At 38.7% G+C, this 27,065-nt stretch overlaps 2 protein-coding genes across 10 annotated transcripts in view; one reads left to right on the plus strand and one right to left on the minus strand.

Annotated features, from left to right (window-relative positions):
- Positions 1-21,070, plus strand: part of WDSUB1 (WD repeat, sterile alpha motif and U-box domain containing 1) — a 53,357-nt gene extending 32,287 nt beyond the window's left edge. For all 4 annotated transcript variants that reach the window (XM_029934523.1, XM_029934521.1, XM_029934522.1 and 1 more), the window contains 2 exons: positions 1,364-1,504; positions 20,181-21,070. In XM_029934523.1, coding sequence (XP_029790383.1) covers positions 1,364-1,504; positions 20,181-20,338 — 299 coding nt within the window. In that variant the 3' untranslated portion in view covers positions 20,339-21,070. The remainder of the gene's footprint in view (positions 1-1,363; positions 1,505-20,180) is intronic.
- Positions 21,071-22,219: 1,149 nt separating this feature from the next.
- TANC1 (tetratricopeptide repeat, ankyrin repeat and coiled-coil containing 1) overlaps positions 22,220-27,065 on the minus strand; it is a 238,930-nt gene continuing 234,084 nt past the window's right edge. For all 6 annotated transcript variants that reach the window (XM_029934532.1, XM_029934530.1, XM_029934527.1 and 3 more), the window contains 2 exons: positions 26,096-26,196; positions 22,220-25,318 (listed from right to left, as the gene is read on the minus strand). In XM_029934532.1, the coding sequence (XP_029790392.1) occupies positions 23,884-25,318; positions 26,096-26,196 (1,536 nt within the window). In that variant the 3' untranslated portion in view covers positions 22,220-23,883. The remainder of the gene's footprint in view (positions 25,319-26,095; positions 26,197-27,065) is intronic.

Consider the following 27,065-nt stretch of genomic DNA (forward strand, 5'->3'; position numbering starts at 1 on the left):
TAGCAAACCTAGCCCAGGAGTCATTTTATCTTCGTACTTGTCACAGAAAAAAAATCTGCCCTCTGACTAGGAGGGACGCGAACCTCTGCAAACATCCTTGAAAAGATTGCTGAGACAAAAGTCGTCATAAGATGTGTGTAAACACTATGAAGAATTACCCACCAACAAAATTAAAAGCTGATTTGGCTTTTCATGAAAACTGTGAGGTGTTGTGAAATTCTTTTCTTCTACCCACCCGACCCTCAAGGCTTCATCTAAAGTAGAAATGTCAGTTCTAAAAAGGTAAACAGCTAATAACACTAAACCTCCTAAAACTAATTGTATTCAACTCCAGTAATTAAAATGAAGGTAATTTTTAAAACTTGAAAAAGTAAAAAATACAAATGAATGTAACTTGTGTGGATAGCCTGGGACAGAGAGATGAGCTTTATGATTCTGTTTCATATGAGATCAGCAAATATATCCAATTTCAAAAATGTTTCAAATATAAGATGAAATTTTTACATTATTAAACTGAACATATTTAAAATTAAGAATTTTTTTTGCTTAAATACATAGCCAGTAATAACAAGCCTTCTCTGAGGCTGTATGGTATTTTAGTATTTAGCAGTCTGAAATTCTCAAACTTTCAGAATCTAAGCTTACTTAGAATAAACTCACTATTAGTTGCTAATTTACTTATTTTTATTTATTTTTCCTTGCACATAACATTGGTGGCATGTATTTAGTTTAGATAAAGACTTCGAACACAGAACACTGTTAGGAGTTAACCATTAGGAACAATGTAAAAGAGCTGTGATGTAAGGCAAGTGTTATATAAAGATGAAATAGATAAACAGTTTTTATTTTTTCTATAGAACTTACTGCAAGTTACCATGCTGTGAAGACAAAGGCTGATCACTCTTAATATGTCAAATTTGTTTAGTAATTTAAAGAAAAATATATGGCCCCCATCACACAGATAATACTAAATCTACTTTGCAAATCAAATCATCAAGAAGTATATATCTGGAGAGACTATGGACCTACTATCACATTATAACAAAAATAAGGCTGCTATCTTCACAGAATGTATGGATAACTAGCAATCAACCATTAACATAATGAATGTTCTAATACTTGGGGAAATAATAGAAAACTATTTTTTTAGAAAACAAATTTCTCTGGATAGTTGCTGATTTATTTTAACCACACGGTATTCTGTGCTACAAATATTGGTTAAAGAATTTATTAAAAAAAAATTCCATGTGGTCAAACAGTATGTGTGAAGATTTGAGGTTGTAATAGATAAAGTCTCTGTTTGCTAAAGACTTGCATAAAGGTTACCAGAGGTTCCCCCCCTAACACAGTGATTTCTTTTCAGAATCTCTAGGGCTGCGGAGTAAAGTGCTGAGGAAAATAGAAGAGCTCAGGACAGAGGTGAAGACCCTTTCTTCTGGAATTCCTGATGAATTTCTGTGTCCAATAACTAGGGAGGTAATGAAAGATCCTGTCATTGCAACAGGTATGTGTGATGCCTTTGTAAGTTTAAGGGCATATTGTGTGCTAAATGAATAAATAATGTAGGTAGTTTACAGAAGTTTGTTTAAATGTGGAAATTTTCTTACATCTGTTTATAGCTCCTAAGTAATTTTTTAAAGTCATTTCATCTGAAGTAAGCCATTGAACATTATATGTTTCTTTTGATTTTAAATGTTTGTTTATTTGAGAGAGCATGCATGAACCAGTTGGGAAGGGGAAGAGAGAGAGAGGGAGAGAGAGAATCACAAGCAGGCTCTGTGCTAACAGCACAGACTCACAAATGGTGAGACCATGACTTGAGACAAAATCAGGAGTTAGATGCTCAACTGACTGAACCACCCAGGCACCCTGAACTTTGTATATTTCTTAATAAAACTGGATAGAGTAGCCTAGGACAAAACGAATAAGTTTTATAAGCTTTACTTAGACTTATGAAATGTGTATTTGCTAATACACATAACTTACAAGAATGCAAGTTAAAATATTGTTTTTGAGAGAGGCTGTTGAGATCTCTTAGGTTTATTTTGTCTGTCATGAATTTAAACAACCTTAAAGCAACAAGATTTAAAGATTCTGAAGTTGTATCATTCCACATTAATTTCTAACCTTTGTCAATAGACACAGGCATACATACTTTAGTTGTAATCAGTGATTCCATATTATGTTGGGGTTTTTTTTTAATTTTTGTGTAGAACTTTATAGACTTCTAATTATTGACTTAGCCTAAATAACTGTATTCCATTGTGGCTCTATGCTGCATTTTGACTCTTGCAAACACATACAAGCACCAAATAGTAGAAATCTTAATTTTGTAAATAGCATTCTACTGATATCTTGGTACTTCTTTTTTTGTTGTTGTTATTACTACCCATTACTTAGGGTTATTTTTATGGTATGTGGGCTCCAAAGCAGAAATAACCGATAATACTTTATGAAAATGAAAAAGAACAATTTTGACAGCTTTTGTTAGAATATTCAGTGGACATTTGAAAAGTGTGTGGTCTTGTCCCATTGTATGGTCTTGGCACCCTTGTTGAAGATCATTTGACCACATATATGAGGGTTTATTTCTTGGTTCTTTCATTCCATTGGTCTGTATGTTTGTCTTTGTGCCAGCACCATAATATTTTGATTACTATAACTTTGTAATATGTTTTGATATCAGAAGTGTCAAGCCTCTGGCTTTCTTCTCTCCTAGGATTGTTTTAGCTCTTTAGAGTCCTTTGGGATTCCATGTGAAATTTAATATGGATTTTTCTATTTCTGTAAAAAGTGCCATTGAGATTTTGATGGAGGTTGTGTTGCAGCTATAGATGACTTTCGGTAGTATGGAATTTTAACAACATTAACTCTTCCAGTCCGTGAATACAGGATGCCCTTCCATTTATTTGTCTTTTTTAATTTCTTTCCACAATGTTTTGTAGTTTTTAGTGTAAAAGCTTGCCAGGATTTTGATAAGAATGGTATTTAATCTACAGAGCAATTCTGAATCAACATCTCCAACTCATGACTATCACACAAGTCTCCATTTATTTAGGTCTTCTTTATATTTCAGTTTATAGGTCATACACATACTTTGCTAATACTGTCCTTAGGTATTTACTATTTTTATAACACTATAAATACTAGTTTGGGGGGGGCCTTGGTTGCTAGTCAGTTAAACCTGACTCTTGATTTTGGCTCAGGTCATGATCTATCTAACAGTTCATAAGGGTAGCCCATGTTGGGCTCTGTGCTGACAGGAGCCTGCTTGGGATTCTCTTTCCCTCTCTCTCTGCTCCTCTCTCATGCATGCACACATGCACACCCTCTCTCTCTCTCTATCAAAGATATATAAACTTTAAAAAAAAAAAAAGGAGTTTTTAAAAAATTTCAATTCCCAATTCTTCATTGCTTGATATTTCACAATTGATTTTGCAAATTTGTATTCTGTGACCTTGCTTGGTTTATTAGTAATAGTAGCTCTTTCATAGATTTTCTTCATACATTATCATGTCATCTGCAAGTATGGATTTGTATTTCCAATTCGTAGGTCTCCCCCTGCCCCCACGCCTTTTCCTGTTTCTTGTTACACTGGCCAGGATTTGCAGTGTAATGTTGAAAAGAGGGTAAGAGTAGTCATACCTTAATCTGCTCTTTGTGTATGTGAGGGGGGGGGGGGAGCATTCAATTTTTCTTTCCATTAAGTATGATGTAAGCTTCCTTCTATCAAGTTAGAGAAGTTTTCTTCTATCTCTAATTGCTGAGAATATTTAAAATGCTTATCCACTGAAATAAGAAGGTTTTTCTCCTTTATCCTGTATATGATTGATTACTGCATTTGTTTCCTGTTGCTGCCATAACAAATCATCACAAAATTAGTGGCTTAGAACAACATTTCTGTAGGTCGGAGGTCTAGTACATTCTCACAGGCTAATGTCAAGGTACAGGCAGGTTCGTTCTGTTCCTTGCTGGAGGCTCTAGGAAAGAATCTATTTCTTGTTCATTTAGGTTATTCGTAGAATTCAGTACCTTGAATACAAATTTGCTCTAGCTGAGGGCTGTTTCCAGCCGTGGTAGGGAGAATGTCCATGTCCTAGATCTCCAGAGCCTGTGAATGTTACATGGCCAAAAGGGCTTTGCAGATGTGATTAAGGATCTTGAGATGGAAGCTTCTCCTATATTCTGGGTAGACCCAATGTAATCACAAGGATCTTTATAAGTGAAAGAGGCAAGCAGGAGAGTCAGGCAGAGAAGGAGATGTGATAGTATAATAGAGGTTATCTTCTGATACTAGACAATGAGTTAAGGAATTTAGGCAGTCTCTAGGGGCGCCTGGGTGGCTCAGTCGGTTGAGCCTCCGACTTTGGCTCAGGTCAGATCTCATGTTCGTGGGTTCGAGCCCCGCGTCAGGCTCTGTGCTGACAGCTAGCTCAGAGCCTGGAGCCTGCTTCTGGTTCTGTGTCCTTCTCTCTCTGCCCCTTCCCCTCTCATTCTCTGTCTCTCTCCGTATCAAAAATAAATAAAACATTAAAAAAAAAAAAACTTTAAAAAAAAAAAAAGGAATTTAGGCAGCCTCTACAAGCAAATAAAGACAAGGAAACAGATTCTCTCTCCCCTGGAGCTTTCAGAGAGAATGCCACCCTGCCAACACCTTGATTTTAATCCAATGAAACTGATTGCATATTTCTGATCTGCAGAACTGTAGGATAATAAATTGTGTTGCTTTAAGTCACTAAATTTGTAGTATTTTGTTGTAGAGGCAATAAGAAACTAACACAATGGCCCCTTGGGCTGTTTCATTTCCTGGATTGGGGACTTTTTCCATCTTCAGACCTAGCGATAGTATCTTTTTGTATCACATTGCATTCCTTTGACCCACATTCCTACCTTCCTCTTTGGCTTTGAAGAACCCATGTGAAATAATTTCCTGTCTTAAAATCAGCTGATTAGTGACCTCAATTCCTTTCCAACCTTAGTTTTCTTTTGCCATGTTAATGTCACACCGTCACAGGTTCAAGGATTAGGATGTGGACATATTTGTGAGTCTTTATTTTACTTAACACAATTACATTCATTGATTTTTTTTTATTGTGGTGATATACATATATATAAAACCATTTTAACAATTTTTGAGTGTGCAGTTGAGTGGTATTGAATTTGACTCTTCTGGATATCTCATGTAAGTAGAATCATGTAATAATTGTCCTTTTGTGTTGACTTATTTTACTTAGCATAATGTCTTCAGGGTTCAGGGTTCACTCAGGGATGCTGTAGCATCCGTCACAATTGCTTTTCTTTTTGGGTCGCTTGGGTGGCTCAGTTGGTAAAGCGGCTGACTTTGGCTCGGGTCATAATCTCATTGTTTGTGGGTTCAAGCCCTGTGTCAGGCTCTGTGCTGACAGCTCAGAGCCTGGAGTCTGCTTCGGATTCTGTGTCTCCCTCTCTCTCTGACCCTCCCCTGCTTGAGCTGTCTCTCTCTGTCTCTCAAAAATAAATAAAAAAGTAAAAAACGCTTTCCTTTTTAAAGCTGAAAAATATTTCATTGTATGTATACTCTGTACTTAGTATATATGTATAATCCGGTGTGGACATTTGGGTTGTTACCCCCTTTTGACTGTTGTGAACAATGCCACTGTGAACATGGGTATACAAACATCTGCTCAAGTCTCTGCCTTGAGTTCTTTAGGGTATATACAAAGAAGTGGAATTGTTAGGTCATAGAGTATTCCTATATTTAATTTTTTGAGGAACCACTAAACCATCCCCACAGTGGCTACACTATTTGACATTCTCACCAGCAGTGCACAAGGGTTACAATTTTTCTACATCCTTGCCAGGACTTGCTATTTTCTGGTATTTGGTTTGTTTTATAATAGCCATCCTGATGGGTATGAGGTGGTATCTCATTGTGGTTTTGATTGCATTTCTCTAATGATTAGGATGTTGACCTTCTTATGTACTTACTGGCCGTTTTATATATATATATATATATATATATATATATATATATGTGTGTGTGTGTGTGTGTGTGTGTGTATATACACATATATATATGTATGTATGTGTGTATATATATGTGTGTGTGTGTGTGTATATATATATTTGTGTGTGTGTGTGTGTGTGTCCTGCAGCTTTGCTGAATTGATTTCTTAGAACTTTCTTGTGGAGTCTTTAGGGTTTGAATGGTCTTCTTCACTTACTGCTGGATTTGTATGCTAATATTTTCAGTATTTTTGTGTCTGTAGTCATAAGAGATATTGGAGCTTGCTTTATTAAAGGAGAGTTTCTTTGTAGAAGATTTGAATTCTAAATCCAAATCTAGCTTTCAGTATATAACTTCATCAAATTAGATATCTGGGTATTCTCTCTTCTTGGAAGCTTGCATTTTCTATTAAGATATTCTTGTTGGCATCATTTACTATACTTTGTATTGAATTGTATCTCATTTGTTTTAATCTTATTCTCTTTTTGTTTAAAGTTGCATGGTATTTTTCTTTCAATCTACTTTGAAAATAAACATAGTATACATCTTGAATTTTCACATAACAGTCTTTTACCAAGGGTAGCCCATATTCTAAGTTGTAACTTTATTTTTATTTAACTTTATCTAACTTGAATCATAAAATATGTCTTTCTGGGGTTTTTAAGCTTCTTAAGCATTGTTTGATTTATTCGTGTTGTACAAAGCAGTAACTTGTTAACTTTTATGTGTCAATATACTATGAATTGTCTATTCTGTCATTGTTACCTGCCATGAACCTTTATTCATGATTTTCTGGTGAACACACATATGCATTGCTGTTGGATATATTCCATAGAGTGGATATGCACAGGTTATTATCCAGAGTGGTTGAACAGCTTATATCCCCTCCAGCCTTACTTCTATTTGGTATTGCCTGTGTCTTTCACATGCAGTTCTAAAAAATGACAGATCTGTACACTTTTTCCAGTTACTCCAGGGCCAACATTTTGCAAAACGGTGTAACATGACAACTGGGATATGAACATCGATGCAATCTGTCAAGCTTATTTAGAGTTCCCAGCTCCGTGCATGTGTACTAAGTTCTACAAGTTTGTCCCTGTTGGAAGTTTGAGCTTCAGCCAAAACCTTCTTTTGCCTTTTTTAAACTATCCATCACCTGCCTGCTCTCTCCCAATGTCTACCCCCGATCTGTTCTCCATTTCTTTAAAAAAATTTTTTTTAACATTTATTTATTTTTGAGAGACAGAACACGAGCAGGGGAGGGGCAGAGAGAGAGGGAGAGACAGAATCCAAAGCAGGCTCCAGGCTCTGTCAGCAGAGTCCAACATAGGGCTTGAACCCATGAACCATGAGATCATGACCTAAGCTGAAGTTGGACTTCAGCTGAGCCTGAGCCATCCAGGTGCCCCTCTGTTCTCCATTTCTAAAATTTGTCATTTAAAAAGCATTATATGAGTGTAATCATATAGTAAATAACATTTTGGGATTAGCTTTTTTCAAGTAGCATAATCCAGGGAGAGTTGCCGTCCATTTATTTTTGGTCTTCCTGTGTTACTGTTAGAGGCTTTCCCTGTAGAAAACATACAAAAACATGCATATAGTTGAAGTTGAATTAAAGAAAAAAATCCCAGTCCTCATCTTTAGTGGCATTGAACTGATTTCTTTATATTGTGATTGATAAATCTGGACCAATTCCTGCCAACATATTTCCACTGGATTCTGCTTTCCTCTAGCTCCTGTTTCCCTTCTTTCCTGAATTGACCACTTCCTTTTTGGTGTTTTTCCCTTGATGTTTCAGAAGGCCTCTATACCTTATCTGTTAAGCAACTGCCTCAGAAGCATTCTTACAAAGTATTTTTTAAAAAGCATGTGCTTGGGGTGCCTGGATGGAAGTCTGACTTTGGCGCAGGTCATGATCTCATAGTTGGTGATTTCGAGCTCTGCGTCAGGTTCTGTGCTGGCAGCTGGCAGCCTGCTTCTGATTCTGTGTCTCCCTCTTTCTGCCCCTCCCCCACTCATGCTGTGTCTCTCTCAAAAATAAATAATAATCTTAAAAAGAGTAAAAAAAATAAAAAGCATGTCCTTGGTGAAAAATAAGCAATAGAGAAATATATATTTTGAAAATGTGGAGGCTCTGATATATCCTTCCAGATATTTTTCTATTTATAATTTTATTCTGTGACAAAGAGAGATGATACAAACTTTTAAAAATTTGCTTTTATTTACTTAATATATCAGATAGTATTTCATTTAAGTATACTCAGACTACTTCATACTCAACTACAGGACAGTATTTCATAGTATGAGTGTCCCATAAATATACTCAGATTCTGTTGATGGACATCTTTTGCCCAAGTAATTCTGTAGAAAAAAATCCTTAGTCATGTAGTATATACAGGTACACTTATTTATGTAGAACTATTGGATAAAATCTTAATACTGATCCGTACTACCATATTTAAAATTTTAATTATGCTCATTTTTCATTCTTTTTAAAAACTGGCTTGCCCAATTTTTGCCCATTCAGACCTCCAGATAAATTTTAGAATCATTGTATTATATTACAAAAGAAAATCCAATTTACATTATATTAGAATTATAGAAACCTAAAGTCAAACTTAATTTGGGGGTGGAGTGAGTAGTAGAAATGAAAACTTTACACTAATCAGGTATTCATGACCATGCTTTTGAACAGTAATTATACACAATTAGCTGTGTGGTATTAGATATTTCAGAGGATATTGTTCTTTTTTTTTTTCTTTTATAGTTTGTCAAGTTTGGGATGAGCACTGGGTGTTACATGGAAACCAAGAGTGCCCTCCTCCATGCCCATCACCCATTTTCCCTTCTTCCCCTCCCCTATCAGCCCTCAGTTTGTTCTCAGTATTCAAGAGTCTCTCATGGTTTACCTTCCTCCCTCTCCCCAACTATTTTTTCCCCTTCCCCTCCCCCATGGTCCTCTCTTAAATTTCTCCTGTTCACCTAAGAGTGCAAACATATGGTATCTGTCCTTCTCTGCCTGACTTATTTCACCTTGATGACACCCTCAAGTTCCATTCACATTGCTATGAATGGCTCGATTTCATTCTTTCTCATTGCTGTGTAGTATCCAATTGTATATATAAACCACATCTTCTTGATCCACTCATCAGTTGATGGATATTTAGGCTGTTGCCATGTTTTGGTTATTGTTGGCAGTGCTGCTATGAACATTGGGGTACATGTGCTCCTATGCATCAGCATTTCTGTATCCCTGGGGTAAATCCCTAGCAGGGCTATTGCTGGGTCATAAGGGAGTTCTATGGATAGTTTTTTGAGGAACCTCCACACTGTTTTCCAGAGCGGCTGCACCCGTTTACATTGCCACCAACAGTGTAGGAGGGTGCCCGTCTCTCCACACCCTCGCCAGCAGCTATAGTCTCTTGATTTGCTCATTTTAGCCACTCTGACTGGTGTGAGGTGGTATCTTAGTGTGGTTTTGATTTGTGTTTCCCTGATGATGAGTGATACTGAGCATCATTTCATGTGTCTGTATCATGTAGGTTTATTCCTAGGTATTTTATGGATTTTTGTGAAGTTGTGAATGGGATCAGTTTATTTCTCTTTCTGTTGCTTCATTATTGGTGTATAAAATGCAACCAATTTCTCTACATTGATTTTGTACTCTGCAACATTGCTGAATTCATGAATCAGTTCTAGAAGGCTTCTGGTGGAGTCTGTCGGGTTTTCCATGAGGAGTATCATGACATTTGTGAAAAGTGAAAGTTTGACTTCTTTGCCAACCAATTCTGATGCCTTTTATTTCCTTTTGTTGTCTGATTGCTGATACTAGGACTTCCAGCACTATGTTAAACAACAGTGATGAGAGTGGACATCCTTGTGTTCCTGATCTCAGGGGGAAAGCTCTCAGTTTTTACCCATTGAGAATGATATTAGCTCTGGGCTTTTTATAAATGGCTTTTATGATGTTTAATTAACTTCCTTCTATCCCGACTTTCTCAAGGGTTTTTATTAATAAAGGATGCTGTATTTTGTCAAATGCTTTTTCTGCATCTATTGACAGGATATTTTTTTTTATCTTTTATTTTTGTTAACATGATGTATCACATTGATTTGTGAATATTGAACCAGCCCTGTAACCCAGGAATGAATCCCACTTGATCATGGTGGATAATTCTTCTTATATGCTGTTGAATTTGATTTGCTAGTATCTTGTTGGGTATTTTTGCATTTGTATTCATCAAGGATATTGGCCTGTAGTTCTCTCTTTGCTGGGTCTTTGTCTGGCTTGGGAATCAAATTGATGCTGGCTTTGTAGAATGAGTCCAGAAGTTTTCCTTCCATTTCTGTTTTTTTAAATGGCTTGAGAAAAATGGGTATTAACTCTGTTTTAAATGTTTGGTAGAATTCCCCTGGGAAGCCATCAGCCCAGGGCTCTTACTGGTTGGGAGATTTTTGATAAATGATTCAATTTCTTCACTGGTTATGGGCTGGTTCAGGTTTTCTGTCTCTTTCTGATTTTTGGTAGTGCATATGTGTTTAGAAATTTGTCCATTTCTTCTATGTTGTCCAGTTTGTTGGCATATAATTTTTCATAATATTTCCTGAAAATTGCTTGTATTTTTGAGGGATTGGTTGTAATAGATCCATTTTTATTCATAATTTTGTCTATTTGGGTTCTCTCTCTTTTCTTTTTGATAAGCCTGGCTAGAGAGTTATGAATTTTATTTTTTCAAAAGAACAACTCTTAGTTTCATCCATCTGTTCAACTGTTTCTTTTGGATTCTATATTGTTTATTTCTGCCCTGATCTTTATTATTTCTTTTCTTCTGGTGGGTTTTGGGTGCTCTTGCTGCTCTCCTTCTAGTTCCTTTAGGTGCACTGTTAGATTTTGTATTTGCACTTTTTCTAGTTTTTCCAAATAGGCCTGGATTGCAATTACTTTCCTCTCCAGACTGCCTTTGCTGTATCCCAAAGAGTTTGGATTGTTGTATTTTCATTTTCATTTGTTTCCATATATTTTTTAATTTCTTCTCTAATTACCCGTTCTTCAGTAGGGTGTTCTTTAACCTCCATGTTTTTGGAGGTTCTCCAGACTTTTTCCCGTGATTTCAAGTTTCATAGCATTGTGATCTGAAAGTGTGCATGCTATCAATTTTTATATTTATTGAGGGCTGCTTTATGACCCAGTATGTGGTCTATCTTGGAGAATGTACCATGTGCGCTTGAGAATAAGGTGAATTCCATAGTCTCAGGACGTAGAGTTCTAAATATATCTTGTCAAATCCATCTGTTCCAAAGTGTTGTCCATTGTTTTAGTGATTTTTCTGTCTAGCTGATTTATCCATTGCTGTTAAGTGGAGTATTAAAATCTCCTGCAATTAGCACATTCTTATAAGATTGTGATTGTTTTATGTATTTGGGTGCTCCCAAATTTGGCACATAGATGTTTATAATTGTTGCCTCTTCCTAATGGATACACCCTGTAATTATTATATAATGCCCTTCATCTCTTGTTACTACCTTTAAAGTCCAATTCGTTTGATATAAGTATGGCACTCCAGCTTTCTTTTGACTTCCAGTTGCATGATAGATATTTCTCCATCCCCTTACTTCCAATCTGAAGGTGTCTTCAGGTCTAACATGAGTCTCCTGTAGACAGCAAATAGATGGATTTTGTTTGTTTATCCATTCTGCTACCCTATGTCTTTTGATTGGAGCATTGAGTCCATTTACATTGTGTTATTATTGAAAAATATAGGTTTAGAGTCATTGTGTTCTCTGTAGGGTTCATGCTTGTAGTGGTGTCTCTGGTACCTTGTATTCCTTGCATTTCCCTAATCGAGTCCCTCTTAGGATTTCTTGTAGGGCTGCTTCAGTGGTGATGAATTCCTTCGATTTTTGTTTATTTGAGAACACGTTTATCTCTCCTATTCTGAATGACAGGCTTGCTGGATAAAGGATTCTTGGGTGCATATTTTCTGTGTTCATCACATTGAAGATTTCCTGCCATTCCTTTCTGGCCTGCCAAGTTTCGTTAGATAGGTCTGTAACCACTCTGATAGGTTTCCCCTTGTATGTGAGGGCCCTTTTCTCCCTAGCTGCTTTCAGAACTTTGTCTTTATGCTTATATTTTGCCAGTTTCACTATGATATGTCATGCAGAAGGTTGATTCAAGTTACATCTGAGGGGAGTTCTCTGTGCCTCTTGGATTTCAATGTTTGTTTCCTTCCCCAGACTGGGGAAGTTCTCAGCTATAATTTGTTCAAGTACCCCTTCAGCACCTTTCTCTCTTTCTTCTTCTTCCTCAGGAATTCCTATCATATGGATATTGTTCCGTTTGATTGTATTACTCAGGTCTCGATTTCTCCTTTTGTGCTTCTCAATCAATTTATCTTTTTCTCTCAGCTTCCTCTTTTTCTATAATTGTGTCTTCTAATTGACATATTCTCCCCTCTTCCTCTTCAATCCATGCAGTGGCTGCCTCTTTATTATGCACATCATTTATAAATTCATCACAACTATTTTTAAGGCCCATAGTCTTTGTAGCAATACCGTCTCTGATGTTTCCCATGCCTTTTTCAAGCCCAGCACTTAGTTTTATGACAATTGTTCTAAATTCTTAGTTATGTTGCTTATTTTTGTTTTGAGCAGTTCTGTAGCTTTGACTTCTTCCTGGCATTTATTTGGAGGAGAGTTCTTCTGTCTCTTGTCAGTTTTAAAAGCTTGTTAGGCATTCTGCACCTGTGAGTATTGCTGTATTTAAAGGAGGCTCATTGACTATCCAGGGCTTGTCCGTTCAGGAGGTGTTCTTTTAATGGTGTCCCTTAGTCTCCCTTGTTTTGCCTTTGGTTATTTTCTTTTCCTACTAGAGTGATATTTGGGACTCTCCACCATGTATATGTTGGCTTATTTCTTGAGGTAGCCCTGAAAAGCAAAACAGACACACAGGGAACAAAAGCATGCAAATGCACAAACAAGTAAACCAGAAGAAGGGGGAGGAACACAAACAACAAAAGATGAAGGAGTCTAAAAGCATAAAACCGGACATCCTAGCTACAAAGAAAGAAGTGACAGAAGTGGGGAGGAAGCAAAATTGAACATTGACCAGGCAGAGAGACTAAGAGGCTTAATTCAGAGAGAGAAAGAGGAAAATAGGGTAGGAGGTGAGGAGAAAAAAAACAAAGATGTTACACAAAGAAACTATGTAGTCTGATTATTCCAGGGAGAGAGAGAGAGAAAGGAAGGTAGCAATGGAGGTGTAGAATATGCATCAAGAGAATGGATTAAATGTGACTGTTTACCCAAACCACTGACCAGAGTGCCCAGTCCAGTGGAGGAGAGAGATAAGAATGAGATAAGGGAAAATATATCTGAATAGCAAGAATTGATCTAGAGTTCATCAAGGCAATGTGTCAGTGTTGGTCTTGCCTGGCTGGGTAGAGGTGAAGGGCAGATAGGCATGGTTTGGTGGAAGCAGGTCTCACCTCCACTACGCACCCCCGCCCCGGCCACTCCCTGAGGCCCTGCTTTGGTGGTTGTGGGGAGTAAAATGGCAGTGCCCAAGTCCCTTCTCGAACCAAGCATTGCAACTCACTCTTTTAGGTCTAATCTCCCTGTGCCTCCCACAAAGCCAAGGTGGGCTGAGTTGTATTTCCCAAGTCCCACCTGGTTTCCAGCTCTTAGTCTGCTTACCTTAATGATCCCACCTGAAATGTACTCCAGCAGGCCAGACAGCTTCCTAGCGGGGATAGAGTAGGGGAAGTAGGGGAGCAGTTTCTCCTGGTGCCACCTGGGATCGGGGCTCCTAGCCCAAGGAAGGCGCCAGAGTTAGAGAAGAAAAATCTCTCTCTGAACACCCTTCGGTTACAGATGGAATAATAGGATCCTGCTCTGTCCTGGGCTGAGGTTTTTTCTCTTCTCCAGGGACAGTTTATAGCAGTTTCAGCCACTCTTCCTCTTCCCCTCCTTTCACCATGGCCCTCCATGGAGGTGGCTCCCTCCCAGCCTCCAGCCCTGGCTTGTTTTTATCTAACCAGTTTGCAATCATGCACCTATGAGGCTGTCATCTTAGTGGACTGTCTCTTTTCCTTCCAGACTCTTATGATTCAGTGGCCTATGGCTTCAGTCCTTCCTGGTTTGAGAGATGGGGGGTGGGGGGGTGGTGTGTGTGGCGTGTCAAAGTATGGAGCTCCCTACTTCTCTGCCATCTTGCCACAGCTTAGATTCATTCTTTAGAAATATTCAGAGCTTGTATCTGTTTTCATTTTCTGATGTTCGTAGGATCCTAATTCTGTTCTTTGTTGTCTGAGTATTCAGTATTACCTGTGGAATTTCACTGCATGAAGAGAGCATAGAGCTCCAGAAAGGTGTTGGAGATGAGCTTTTTTCGTGGACAAAGATGATATAAATTCAAAGCCCAGGCCAGTGAGCTAATATTTTTCACTTGAATTGGAAGTCAGCTATGCATGTAAAAAGGTGGTTTGTTTTAGTCACATTTCTAACTAAAATATAGTGTTCACTTAATCTGCTTTGTTTCCAAAACTAGAAGTCTAAGAAACATATCTTAAAAAGGTATTGTTACTTTGGTATTTTACCAGAACCTCTTAATAAGTATATTAACTTATGAAATAAGCCTTTGTGAGTGGAACTTATTGTTCAACTCCTAGAACTAGCTGGTACAGTTCTTGATTTATCAACTTGATACCCTGACTTATAGCAAGAGTCAAATGGTACTATTTGGACAAAAAAATTTTTATTGAGGTTTTAAAATTTAAGTGTTTTAAGAAATTGGTAAAAAGCAAACTTAGTTAATAATATGTACTATATATTCTTTTAAAAATTGTCATTTTCCCCCGTGATCTCAGATAAACTAACTTCATCCATGAATTTTTCAAAGAAACCAGGAGTGTCATTAATACAAATTATAAGCTGCAAACGTTTTTAGTTATGACTTCATTTATGCATGAAAGGCTCTATGTGCAGGTGGGGCTGTGGCCTTTGCTTTGTAGCTCTGATAATCCCTCTGCTCTGGGATGAACTTTAGGAGAACTGTGTGAAACCTTATTATCATTAGCAATGCTATAGATCCAATCCCAATTCCTTCTTTTCTTATTTATCAAGTATTTGTTACCTGTAGAAAACTTAGCTTTTCATGGTTATTCTATTGAATCACTGATATTGAACTTCAGGGTAAACTAAGTGACTTTGTTATATAGGAAGCCTGTACTTGCATAGACTGAATGATTTGACATTTTATTCACTACTACCACCTAAACAAGCAAGGAAAAATTATTCACTTAAGGGAACTCAAAGGTGACAAAACACTACATAACATGCTCTAACAATGCAGATAAAATATTAAAAATGGAGAGTAGAGAACATGAAAAATTGAATGCTCTCACTGATTATTAACCAATTTAAAGTTTTGAGTACTACTTACTATGAGGAACCAGTGGACACTAATAGTATTCTTGGTCTCTTTTTAAATGATACTAGTGTAAAGGTAACCAAAAAATAAAAAATACTTCCATAAGCATTAAAATTGATGAAACCTGCTCCTACAATGAACATTTATTTATGTGATATCATTCTTTTTATATAAGTATTACCAATTTATTGCTCAGTTATTCTACCATTGGATTTAACTCCTCCCTAAAGAGAAAAAAGATTTGACATTAGCTAACAAGGCATAATCCAACCTAAAAGCAAGGATTCAGAAAGGTTAGAAATAAAAGGATAGGCAAAAATGACACAATTGCACGTAAAAGTAAAGATGGCTGCAAACTTAGACCTCAGACCAAAAAAAAAATATTTTTAAGACACAGGAAGATACTATGTAATACTGAAGATCAAAGCTCTAGGTGAGGATAACCATTATGCAGTCTCAAACACAGCAACAACTTTCTTAAAGTAGAAACTACACTATAAGGAAAGAAGCACAGTAATAGATTTACTTTCAACTGAGAGAGATGATCAAGCCTACGTATTAAACCCTGAGTGTCCAAAATAGAAAGTATACTTTTTAAAACAGATATGGGACATTCATAAATATTAACCATACTTAAGCACCAAACACTACCAGAACTAGCACAAAGAGCATTATCTCACCACGATGGAATGTAACTAAGAAATTAATAACAAAAGTGGGCCCCTTTTACCTAAGATCAAAAACATTCTATTATCAGGTTTATGTAGCCTGGTGACAAATGAATTAGCTGTTAACGAACTCATAATGTCCCACATAGTAATAATACTAACATGCACATCATTTATCAGTAGGAGGCCAGTGTGATGATACTATATAAGATTGAGGTTCATTATACTCAGCTTTTTTTTTTTTTTAAGTTAACTTCAGGCCTAGCATGGAGCCCAACACATGGCTTGAACTCACAACCCTGAGATAAAGACCTGAATGGAGATCAAGAGTCGGATGCTTAAATAGCTGACCTACCCAGGCACCCCCATTATACTCAGATTTGCATAAATAAAAATTGGATACATTATTCCTGTAATTCAACAGTAAGACAAATAATCCACATAAAAAATAGGCAAAAGATTTGAATAGACCTTTCGCCATAAGATTCAGATGACCAATAAGCACTAGAAAAGATGTCCAATATCATCATGGAAATGAAAATCAAAACCACATTGAGATACTACTTGATACCCACTACAAAGACCAGAATCTAACCTGCATTGGAAGGATGTACAGAAATATTGCTGGTAGAAATGTACAGTGGTACAGCTGCTGCTGAAAATTGGCAGTTCCTCAAAAAGCTAAACATAGTTACCATGTGATCTAGCGACTGTACTCCTAGATCCAAGAGAATTGAAAACATTCATACAAAAAGTTGTACATGAATACTCACAGCCTTATTGATAATAGCCAAAACATGGAAATAACCCAAATGTCCCATCACTGAATAAATAAAATGTGGTATATCCATGCAATGGAGTATTGATCAGCTAGGAAGACAAATACCTCTACATGCTACATGGATGAACCTTGAAAACAGGCTAAGTGAAAGAAGCCAGACACCAAAGGCTACATATTGTATGATCCTATTTATAGGAAATCTAGAAAGACAAAGTAGATAAGGGGTACAGGATTTCTCTGAGTGAGGAAAATATTTTGAAGCTAATATAATTTATAGTTAAGCAGCCATCACCACTAAGAAATATTAATTACATCTCAAAAGAAAAAAGCAGTAATGATATCTACAGAAAGCAGCACCATCTCTAGGACTCTAGGGAACAAAAGGAAGTTGAGGTTATCAGAACTTCACATAGGTCTCTCAGAACCAGAGTTCAGGCCTTTAAAGAAGGTGTCCTACCCAGCTGGTGGCTCTAAAGGGGTAGGACAGGACAAATTTGGGCAGTACCTGCAAAGAAGCAAAAAAAAAAAAATCTGTAGAGAATAACCACCTACCCTTGCCAGATGAAGGGCCATGGCCAGGCACAGCACAGATAGGAGCTGTCACTCTGTTTTTATCTTCCTCTAGAGGATTCCTATTGCAAGAGCTAACAACGAGTCAGCTGACAAAAGCAGAAATGTGGTTGCACTATCCTGGCTCCAGGATGCCAAGTCCCCAATATCATGCATGAATTTGGAGCTTAGCGACAATAGCTTAATCAGTCTAATCAGTATTTAGGAAGTTAAAGAGGAGTCAATGGCTTTCCCTTGTGTGTAAATGCATATGTAGACAAAAAGCAGTTAAAAGGCATAACACTGCCACAACATGGGACTGCAAGGATATTACGCTAAGAGAAGTCTGACAAAGACAAATATATGATTTCACTTATATGTGGAATCTAGAAAAAAAAAAAACAACGCCGAAGCAGATCCATAAATACAGAGAATAAACTGATGGTTGCCAGAATGGAGAGGGGTAGGGGAGCAGGGATACAGGCTTCCACGGACGGTATAGGGAACATAGTCAAGAGTATCGTCATACCACTGTCTGGTGACTGTCCAGCACAGAGCCCAACACAGGGCTCACACCCACTGTGAGATCATGACCTGAACCAAAGTTGAACACTAAACTGACTGAGCCACCCAGGCACCCCAAGATTTTTTAAAATTGAAGTCTAGTTGACACAGTTTGTGAAGCATAGTGATTTCAACAGCTGCATGCATTCATTATGCTATGCTCACCTCAAATATATATATGTGGCGTATAATATATAGTATATGTATACTATCTATATTATATAGCATATAGTATATATTATAGTATATAACATACATATAATATGTAGTACATATAATACATATGTATTATATACACTATATATTTTATATATATATATATACACTGTATTTCCTGTTCTGTACCTTTCATCCCCATGACTTATTCATTAACTGGAAGCCTGTACTTCCCTCTCCCTTTTACCCCTAACAGAAATCTTAAAAGTTTCCCACCACAAGAAAAGAAAAATTTATATGTCATGATGGATGTTTATGAGACCTATAGTGATCATCTCACAATATAGTGAAGAATTATGTTGTGCATCTGAAACTAATATGTCAATTATATCTTAATGTTTAAAAAGCAAGAGATCTTACTATGTAAAGGGCAACCTACTGGAAAAATGGGCCAAAAAACAAAAATATTAACCGTTCACAGGAAAATGAAAAGCAATTTAAAAAAAGATTTTAAAAAAGGAAGAAAGAAAAGTTCTATCTCCCTCAGAATAAAACTACCTGATAGACTGTAGCAGTGTTCATGAGAGACCGGTAAAAATCCAGTTTGATGAAATATTCTCTTGGTGAAGCTTTTGGGGGCGGGGGGAAGAAAGCATTCTCATTAATGTTGCTAATAGGAAAAAAATGGTAGAATTCCTATGGAAGTACGGCATATCTAGCGAAATTACAATACTCACTAATGCAGCAATCCTACTTCTGGAATCTCTCCACAAACAAGACTGTCCATTGCAACACTATTTGAACAAGGCAAAGATTGGGAACAACTGAGATGTCCATCAGTGCTTCCATGCAGTCCATCCATACAGTGAACTACTGTTGGGGGAGGGGCGGAATGAAAAGGCAAGTTAGAGTTAAGTAAAAATGAAGCAGGTACAAAGTAGTGTACAGTATGCGCTCATGTAGGAATGTGTATGTATTGTGTGTATACACACATACAGTTGCTTATATTTTCAAGAAACAAAAGGATGAAGTGTACGTGGTTACATGCATGGGAAGGCAGGGAACAGGTGTTGGACAGAGATCGAATAGACTCCTCTGAATGTACCTTGTTTTATAGTTTTTACTTGGAAATCACTTAAATGTTTTACAGAGTTAAATGATGAAAGACCAACCAACCTAAATGAGAGGATAAAAAGGGAAGCAGATGAACATAGTTGTAGGTCAAATTGGTGACATAATTCCCCCACTGATTTTCAAACACAGTATTTTAGTTAGAAGCCCTAGTGGATCTATTCTCAGTGAAACTAAGAGCCAGAACGAAACCTTCAATTTCTTTCAGTCTTATGTTAGTAATATCAGCACTGTTAATTGGAAACCATTTTATGCATCGTACACTAAAGCAAATAAATGTGTAAATGTAATTAGGAACGAAGATTTTCAGTTTGTGAAAGAGCTAAAAGTTTTTTTAAAAAAGGAGTAAAGCAAAAACTCCACTCCATACCTTTGCTATACATATAAAGAATTCTGCGCAAATGTGGTATTAACCACATGGATTAGCCAGTGGAATTTTTTTTATCACAAATCCCTTTACTGTCAAGTCCATAGTGGGGGGAGTTTTATAATCTCTTGGTATCTGGTTCCCTGAGTTTTCAGTATGTCAGAAAGTTTTTTCTGAGTTACTACTAAGGCTCGTTTTCACATACCGCTAACAGCTCTAATGAGGCAGTTTTTCTTCACTACCCCACACCTCTCCCTGGCTCGTTTCCATGCTGCTATATCTGAATTTTGGACATGGTCTTTATTTTTAATACTTCCTGTGTTCAAAATTATCTGTAAAATATTGATACTGTTCAAGATAATTTGTGCAATCTCAGTGCATCTTATAGAGAGTGTTGTGTGTTGCGGCAGGAGTTATTTGAGAAGTGGTGATAGAAGACTACACTCAAATCACAATAAAGGCCTGGCAGTGGGGTTCATATACCCAACTCATTTTAGTAATCCCGGCCCCTGGAAATTGCAAATAATTTGTGTTTTGTTTTGTTTTAGATGGCTATTCATATGAAAAGGAAGCAATGGAAAATTGGATCAGCAAAAAGAAACGTACAAGTCCCATGACAAATCTTGTTCTTCCTTCAGTGGTACTTACGCCAAATAGGACTCTGAAAATGGCCATTAGCCGATGGCTGGAGACACATCAAAAATAAAAACTGTTTATACTATATCTATTTTTCAGTGATCTCCCTTGAATGACTTCAAGGTAAATACTAACCAGATATTAAAAGCAAAGCAGGAAAAAGCTTTTTTTGTAGTAGTGAAAGAAATCTTAATCTCATATTCTAAGCTAGGGTAACTATACATTTTTACACAATAGACTGCTATTTAATATGACATCCCGATAAGCATTCGCTGAGAAGACTTCCAGTTCATGAAGCTCAGGTGGTATTGACTTCATATACCTGTTTAAGTTGTTTCCCAGGATGGAAGCCATTAGTGGGAAGGCTGGTCAGAACTCAACTGGAACTTAGGCAGGAACCAAGACTGTTTGCCCCAAACCCTCATTTTAGCTGTTCTAAAATTCAAAAACTCAGAAATGAGAGAAGAGTGATATAATTACATATATAGTCTTTTCATATATAAATTTACAGCTACATCTTTACAGACATGTGGAAAGCTTAGCTACCACAAAAATCTCCCAGTATCTTTTAATTGCTGCTTTGTAAAATTTGTCATCTTAATGTATTACCGAGTTTTATTTCCTTTGTGTCATAGCTGGGATTTATGATCTGTGATTCTAGATTTTCTTTTTCATACAACCCATGCTTCTTATATTCAAGTGAGGACAAAGGTTTTAGGTATTTTTCTATTATAATCTATAGAGAAAGTATGGTAACAATTTTAACAAAAGATTTTTTAAATTAATAGAGCCCACCACTGGGCCAAATATTAGTTTTGATAGACCTATTGTCCAAAGGAGGCAGACTGTTTTTTTTTTAACATAAAAACTACTAAAAACTATTGACGTCATTGATAGAAAACACAATAAAAGACTGGTTATCTCTTAAATGCGGTAAAGGTGATTTTCTTTTCTACATTTCACCATCATGGTTTCCTGTGGCTGAAAACCAAGATGCCAGTTACTAAAGTGAAGTACTTGTGGTCATACACACAAATACACCAAGCCAGACAGCTCCTCCTCCCCACGCCCTCACAAGCACACCAAATCCAAAACCGTCCCCAGGAAGGGACACCACGAGGCCCCTCTGCTACACCCTCAGGCCCACTGTTCACTGAGGTCTCCCTGGGAGCAGTGCTCGCCGGCCCTCAGGACTGACCAGCAGCTTCCCAGGAAGACTTCTTCACTTCTTTCTGGGGTAACTGGACCAACTACCTTCACTAATACTAGTTCAAAATCATAACATAGTCCATAATAAATTTCAGGAGTCACATCAGCAGCTTTGTAGCAAAAGTCATCCAACAATGTATTAGCCAGTAATGCTTTTCCCTCCCACCTGTTTTTTGTTTTTGAATCTCTAGTTAAATACATAGCTTTAAAGGACTGCAGATACTGAGCCTTGCTAGGAAGAGCCGTACCCAGACAATACCTGAAGTAGTCTTAGGAATTCCACATTAGGGCTGTATCCCCTTGTTACAACCCAGTTTGATGTTCACTTTCATTCATCCTACCCTGACACAGAACTATGTGGGTATAAAGACAAACGCACACTTCTAACTGAATGATGATACACATGTGAAGAACCTTCATCATCAACACAGTGTTTGGTGTGTGACCAAAGTGTCTGAGAGTGACAGTACGAAAGGTATCCTGTTGCCTGTGAAAGCAGACACCACGATTTCTGGAACAGCGAATTATAGAATGCTCTCCTCCTTATTTCAAGCAAAAAGATTCATGTTAACCACTGGATATTCTGGGATTTCTGTCACCCTTGTTCTGAAATTATTATTAAATGAAATTTAATATGTATGTGGTAAAATTACTATAAAAATAGACTTTTCACTCTTTTCTTGAGGGTAACAAGATCACCCAGGATTAAACCAAGGCAGAGTGTCATCATCAGGACAGTCTCTACTTATCCACTCTTTCATTTAATACAAAACAAATTCTATTAATACTCTTTATTCCATATGGAAAAGTACAGTAGTTGTGCAGAAACAAAACTACATAACAAGAGTAAGACTTTCACAAATATTAAAGAAAACAAACAATAAATAAGCCATGGTACTTTTGGCAGAACTCAAGGAAAGCCGAGAAAAAATGATAAAGCTGTACAAAGTACACTGTACACACTCCGGCACAAATGTTGAAGAATGACACCAGATTTCCTGTTCGTACAAAACCTTAATGATGCTCAGAGGAACTTCCTTACAACGATTCAGTTTTAAAACATTCTGTAAATATAGAACTTACTTCTCCCCAATTCTAGAAAATAAATTTCACATCCCAACATATAAAACAACTATTCTCCTCTCTCAAACTAGCATTTTACCATCCTCCAATAGCACACCATTTTCATATAAAAATACCTTTAAACCAAGGTTCATTCCTGTACCTTATCTTTACAAATGAATAGTACATCAGTTAGGACTTGAGTAGCACCTCAAAGGTGTTCATATAAGTGAGATAAAGTGCTGTTACTGGGAGAGTGTTAACATGCCATAGTAACAGATCGTTCAGTGCAATTACCAGCATGAATGAAGCTTACAAAGAACATGCAAATATATGAGGTTCCTTTCTTTGATCAACTACTTGAAACAGTTTTATTTACAAGTCTAAATACAACTTGGCTAGTTAATATGTACAACATGTGACTATAAAGTAATGATTGTATAATGAAACAAAAGCAACAACCAACCATACCTTAACTATCCAAATACTGTCCTTAAAGGACCCTGGAAGGCCTGTCCAGGAATGCTATCCGCGTTAAAAGCAGTTTGGGGACCAGCTGAGAGCTAATTTACATATTATAGAGAATGCTGTATCCTTAGTTGTTTAGCCCAAATCCAACTTGACCACCAGTCATGCTTCCAAATGGCTTTATACTATCTCCCAATACTAGAAACACCTTGAAGTGCAATAAAATTCCAAAAAGGTGCTATAAAAATGTTTTAAATGAGAACCATGACATGGAAATAGAACTACTAAGAAGGTAACAACACTTGGATATTCTTGTATTTTGCTTAAAAAAATGAAAAGAACCAGCTGTATAACATTTATAGTCACACTTCTGTTCAGCCATAAATTTTTATATGTTTATATGTAAAAACTGGGATTTGAATCCATGGAACCGAGACTTGAAAATTCCATCTTTTCTATAATTTCCAGAATATGTCATCTGGAGTTAAACCTGTCACTTAGACATTTACATTCTCTAAGAAATAGTATGATTTTACCACATAGCAAAGGCTAGGAGAAAAGTGGTAAAAACCAAGCAATTTCATAAGAGAAAAACCATGAGTTAACATCTTGGTGGTCTTAAATTTTCTAACTTAATAGGCATAACTAACTAGAAATTTTCATTCTGGTTAGCATTCTTATTTATGGTGACTCCTAGTTCTATTTATCAAAGAAAATTTATCCCACATTTTAAATATATCAATGGCATCTGACCCACCCCCAAGGAAAAAAGAAAAAAAATACATGGCTACAATTTTTCTCACAAGAAACCTTTGAGTCACCAGCAGGAGCTAGCACGCGGTTTCCCCAATTCCACATATGTGTCTCTCTTAAGGCTCACACATTTGACTCTATGAATGATCGCTTTGGTTTTGCTGAAGGGAGGTGACTCCTGTGGGCTTCATTACCGACATGAGACTGCTGTTTAGAGATACTTTCCTGATAAAGATGAGAAACAGTCTTAGTGATCCTGTTCTCTTGACAGTGGACCGGAATTTGGCATTTCTTTTCTTCTAACTCCTTCATCTGTGACCCATTGTGGACACTTCCACCCAGGGTAGAAACAGCACAGGTTTTGGCTTGGCTACCATAACCTCCTGCTTGTTTGAGAGAGGGCTTCTCAGAGTTCAAGGGCTGCAGGCCGGCTGCAGAGGATGTGTTCATCAGTAGCCCCTCTGGCACCTGACAGTGCCAGGTACGGCTTGGAGGATTGCTCTGCTGCTGGAACCTTGCAGTCTTATCCATGATGCCCATGAACGGAGTATTGCGCGGTCTGTGCTCAGCTGTCCCACTCTGACCCTGGCTAACCACTTTGTCTTTAACTCGGGCATCTGGTCCTTGGACCTTGAAGCCATCTGAAAAACTACTGCTTGAAGTCAAACTACTGGTTGAACTTGACATCTTGATGCTGCCAGACGGAGAACCAGAAGAGCCTGAGCTGGTGAGGGAAGCCGGGTGTCGCATGTCACCGCAGCTGACCAGCCCGCCCTGGTTGAGAGGAGCTACGTCCACAGCTACGGAGACGTGAGACAGAAGCCTCTCTGCCGTCTTTACCTTGCTCGGTAAAGGATAGGCAGCGCCACCCTCGCCGGGCTGCAGCTGGACGCCGGGGCCGGGGCCCAGCCGCTCTCCAAAATGGCCAGGCCCGGCTCCCACAGTCAAAGTGCCCTTGCCTTCCAAACGCTGGGTTCTGCCACCACCGGGAGCTGCAGGAATCCCACCTGGCATCTGGCTCGGGGGAGGATGCTGAGCAGTGACCTGCATTTTTGTGCTGCCATTTCTCACGCCAGACTGACCGGCACCCAGATGTTGGCTGGTCTTTACGATCTGTGCCTGCCGGGTAGGCTGCATGACCAGCCCGGGTGGCGCTACAGCGTCCCTCGGGGGCTTACTGAGGCTGGGCCTGTGCTGCGGGGACACCGGCCTGACTTTGGACTGTAACCCTTCTTGAAGGTTTCGGATATACGGAGAGGGGACACAGGAGGATGGCTGAGACCTGGGCGTCGGGGAAATGCACTCTTCTGGGGAGGAAGCTTCTTCTTCCCCAGCTTCCTCAAGATGGAAGTGGTCGTTTAACCCAGGGGTTGGAATGTCCTCTTCGTTGTCGGAGTCATTGGGTGGGGCTGGCGGCGGGCACTGCTGCTTCTGCTGCTGGCTTCTCTGGAGCTGCTTGCATTCCTCCTCGACGCGGGCCACCAGCCTCCTGATTTCCTGATTGGTGGGACAGAGCTTCACAGCTTCCCGGAGGTCAGCCAGAGCCGAGGCAAACTGCCTGTATGTGAAAGCAAAAGATAGTTGCAGCCATGTGAGAGCATGTGCAACATGTAACTGTTTATAAAACAGCTCTGTGGAAAAGAAAGGGGGAGGGCACCTGGCTGACTCAGCTCGTGAGGTACTCTGGATTTCAGGGTTAGGAGTTCGAGCCCCATGTTGGGTGTAGAGATTAAAAATAAAATCTTAAAAAAAAAAAAAGACAGAAGGCAGCTGAGTGAGTTTGGAACACTTCCTGTGGTGGACAGGAGCTATTCCACGCGAGCTTAGCGCTATTCAACCAGGTGGGAGTGAATTCTGACCCATACCTGCACCAGGCCAGAACCCATCGGTCTCTGTAACCGCCACCTGGCGGGGAGCAGGAACAGGCATAAACCAGTGGGCGCTGGAATCCTCTTAGCTCTCTTCACCATTGCCTCTCACCATGTCCAGCTCTAACCCAAATGTCTTACAGGCCTCTCTTCCCCTCCCCTCCTCCCTGCTGTAATGTCTCCAGCTGGCAGGTTCTCTATGAGCACAGACTAATAGGGATTCTGTGTTGCAGCAAGTGTGCAGGGGAGGAACAGTTACTGAGATGTTAGGAGAAAACAGAAGTCTAGCCATCACTAATAACATCCACTGCTGTGCCCCTTGGAAGCCACAAATTTAGTGTCAAAAGGGAGGAGAGGTATTAGAGCAATGCTTGTGAAATCAGAAACTCCCAAAGATAATTAGCGGCTCTGACACCGAAGAGAGTCAAGAAGGCTGCCTTAGACATAGATCAGACCCCAGACGGTACCTGCTATTTCTCTTCGCTCTTGCCCTGGCATAATAGGCTTCATAGGACTTTGGTTTCAATTCAAGAGCCTTGGAAGCAAATTCTTCTGCCATGCCAAAGTCCTGGTGTTAACATTTAAATACAAGAGTCAAAAGAAGCACTGAGAAATGAGTACAGGCATCTTTTTAATAGTTTTCCTCTCAAAGTTGGCAGAGATTTGGGACATAACTGGAGAGGTAAAGGGCAACATAAGTTTTATTTATTTTGTTTCAAAGTTAGGAGTTTAAAATAAAATAAAATAAATACATAAATAAAGTTAGCGATAGTTAAAGCTTATTCATATCTTAAGAGAAGAATCCAGGAGAGAAGTAAAAACGGATGACTCGGGAGGAAAGACCAGCAGTAGAAGCAGCGCACCGGAAGGCAGGGGCGCATGGAAGGAGCAGGCGCCCGGAGGGGCAGACTCCAAGACGGGCAGAGACGCCCACGCACTGCAACAGCAAGGTGGGTCCCACAGGTGGGCACAGAACAGGCAGGTCTATGGATTTGGTGGTGAGAAGATGAAGTTAACAACAACAACAAAAAGTAGGAGCAAGAAGTACTGAAGCACGTCTACTAGTTTCTGTTCACAAATTAACTATGAGCTAACCACTGAGCATTACAAATTAACTGGTTACTCACACACGGATTAACATATCCGTGTTGAACTTTACAGCACCCTTTCCGAGTCTGGGAAGGGCCACCCATGGCAACAGTGCATGCTGGGAAGGGGAGGGGTGGCCGCCGGCTCGCCTGTCACTGCTGAGGCCTTGGAAAGTGCCTTCTAAGTGCATTCCCTCAGCACCTTGAGAGGCAGGCAGTACCAGCGGTCATGTGACAGCCACCCAGGAGAAGCCGCTCCCCACAAGCCAAGTTCACAGCAACGTGTGAACAAACCACACAGGAGGCCCGTGACTTGGTCGCACAAGGGCTGGCCTTCACCACTAGAAAA

This window comes from Suricata suricatta, chromosome 3 (assembly GCF_006229205.1).
Source record: "Suricata suricatta isolate VVHF042 chromosome 3, meerkat_22Aug2017_6uvM2_HiC, whole genome shotgun sequence".
In the NCBI taxonomy this organism is placed as follows: Eukaryota; Metazoa; Chordata; class Mammalia; order Carnivora; family Herpestidae; genus Suricata; species Suricata suricatta.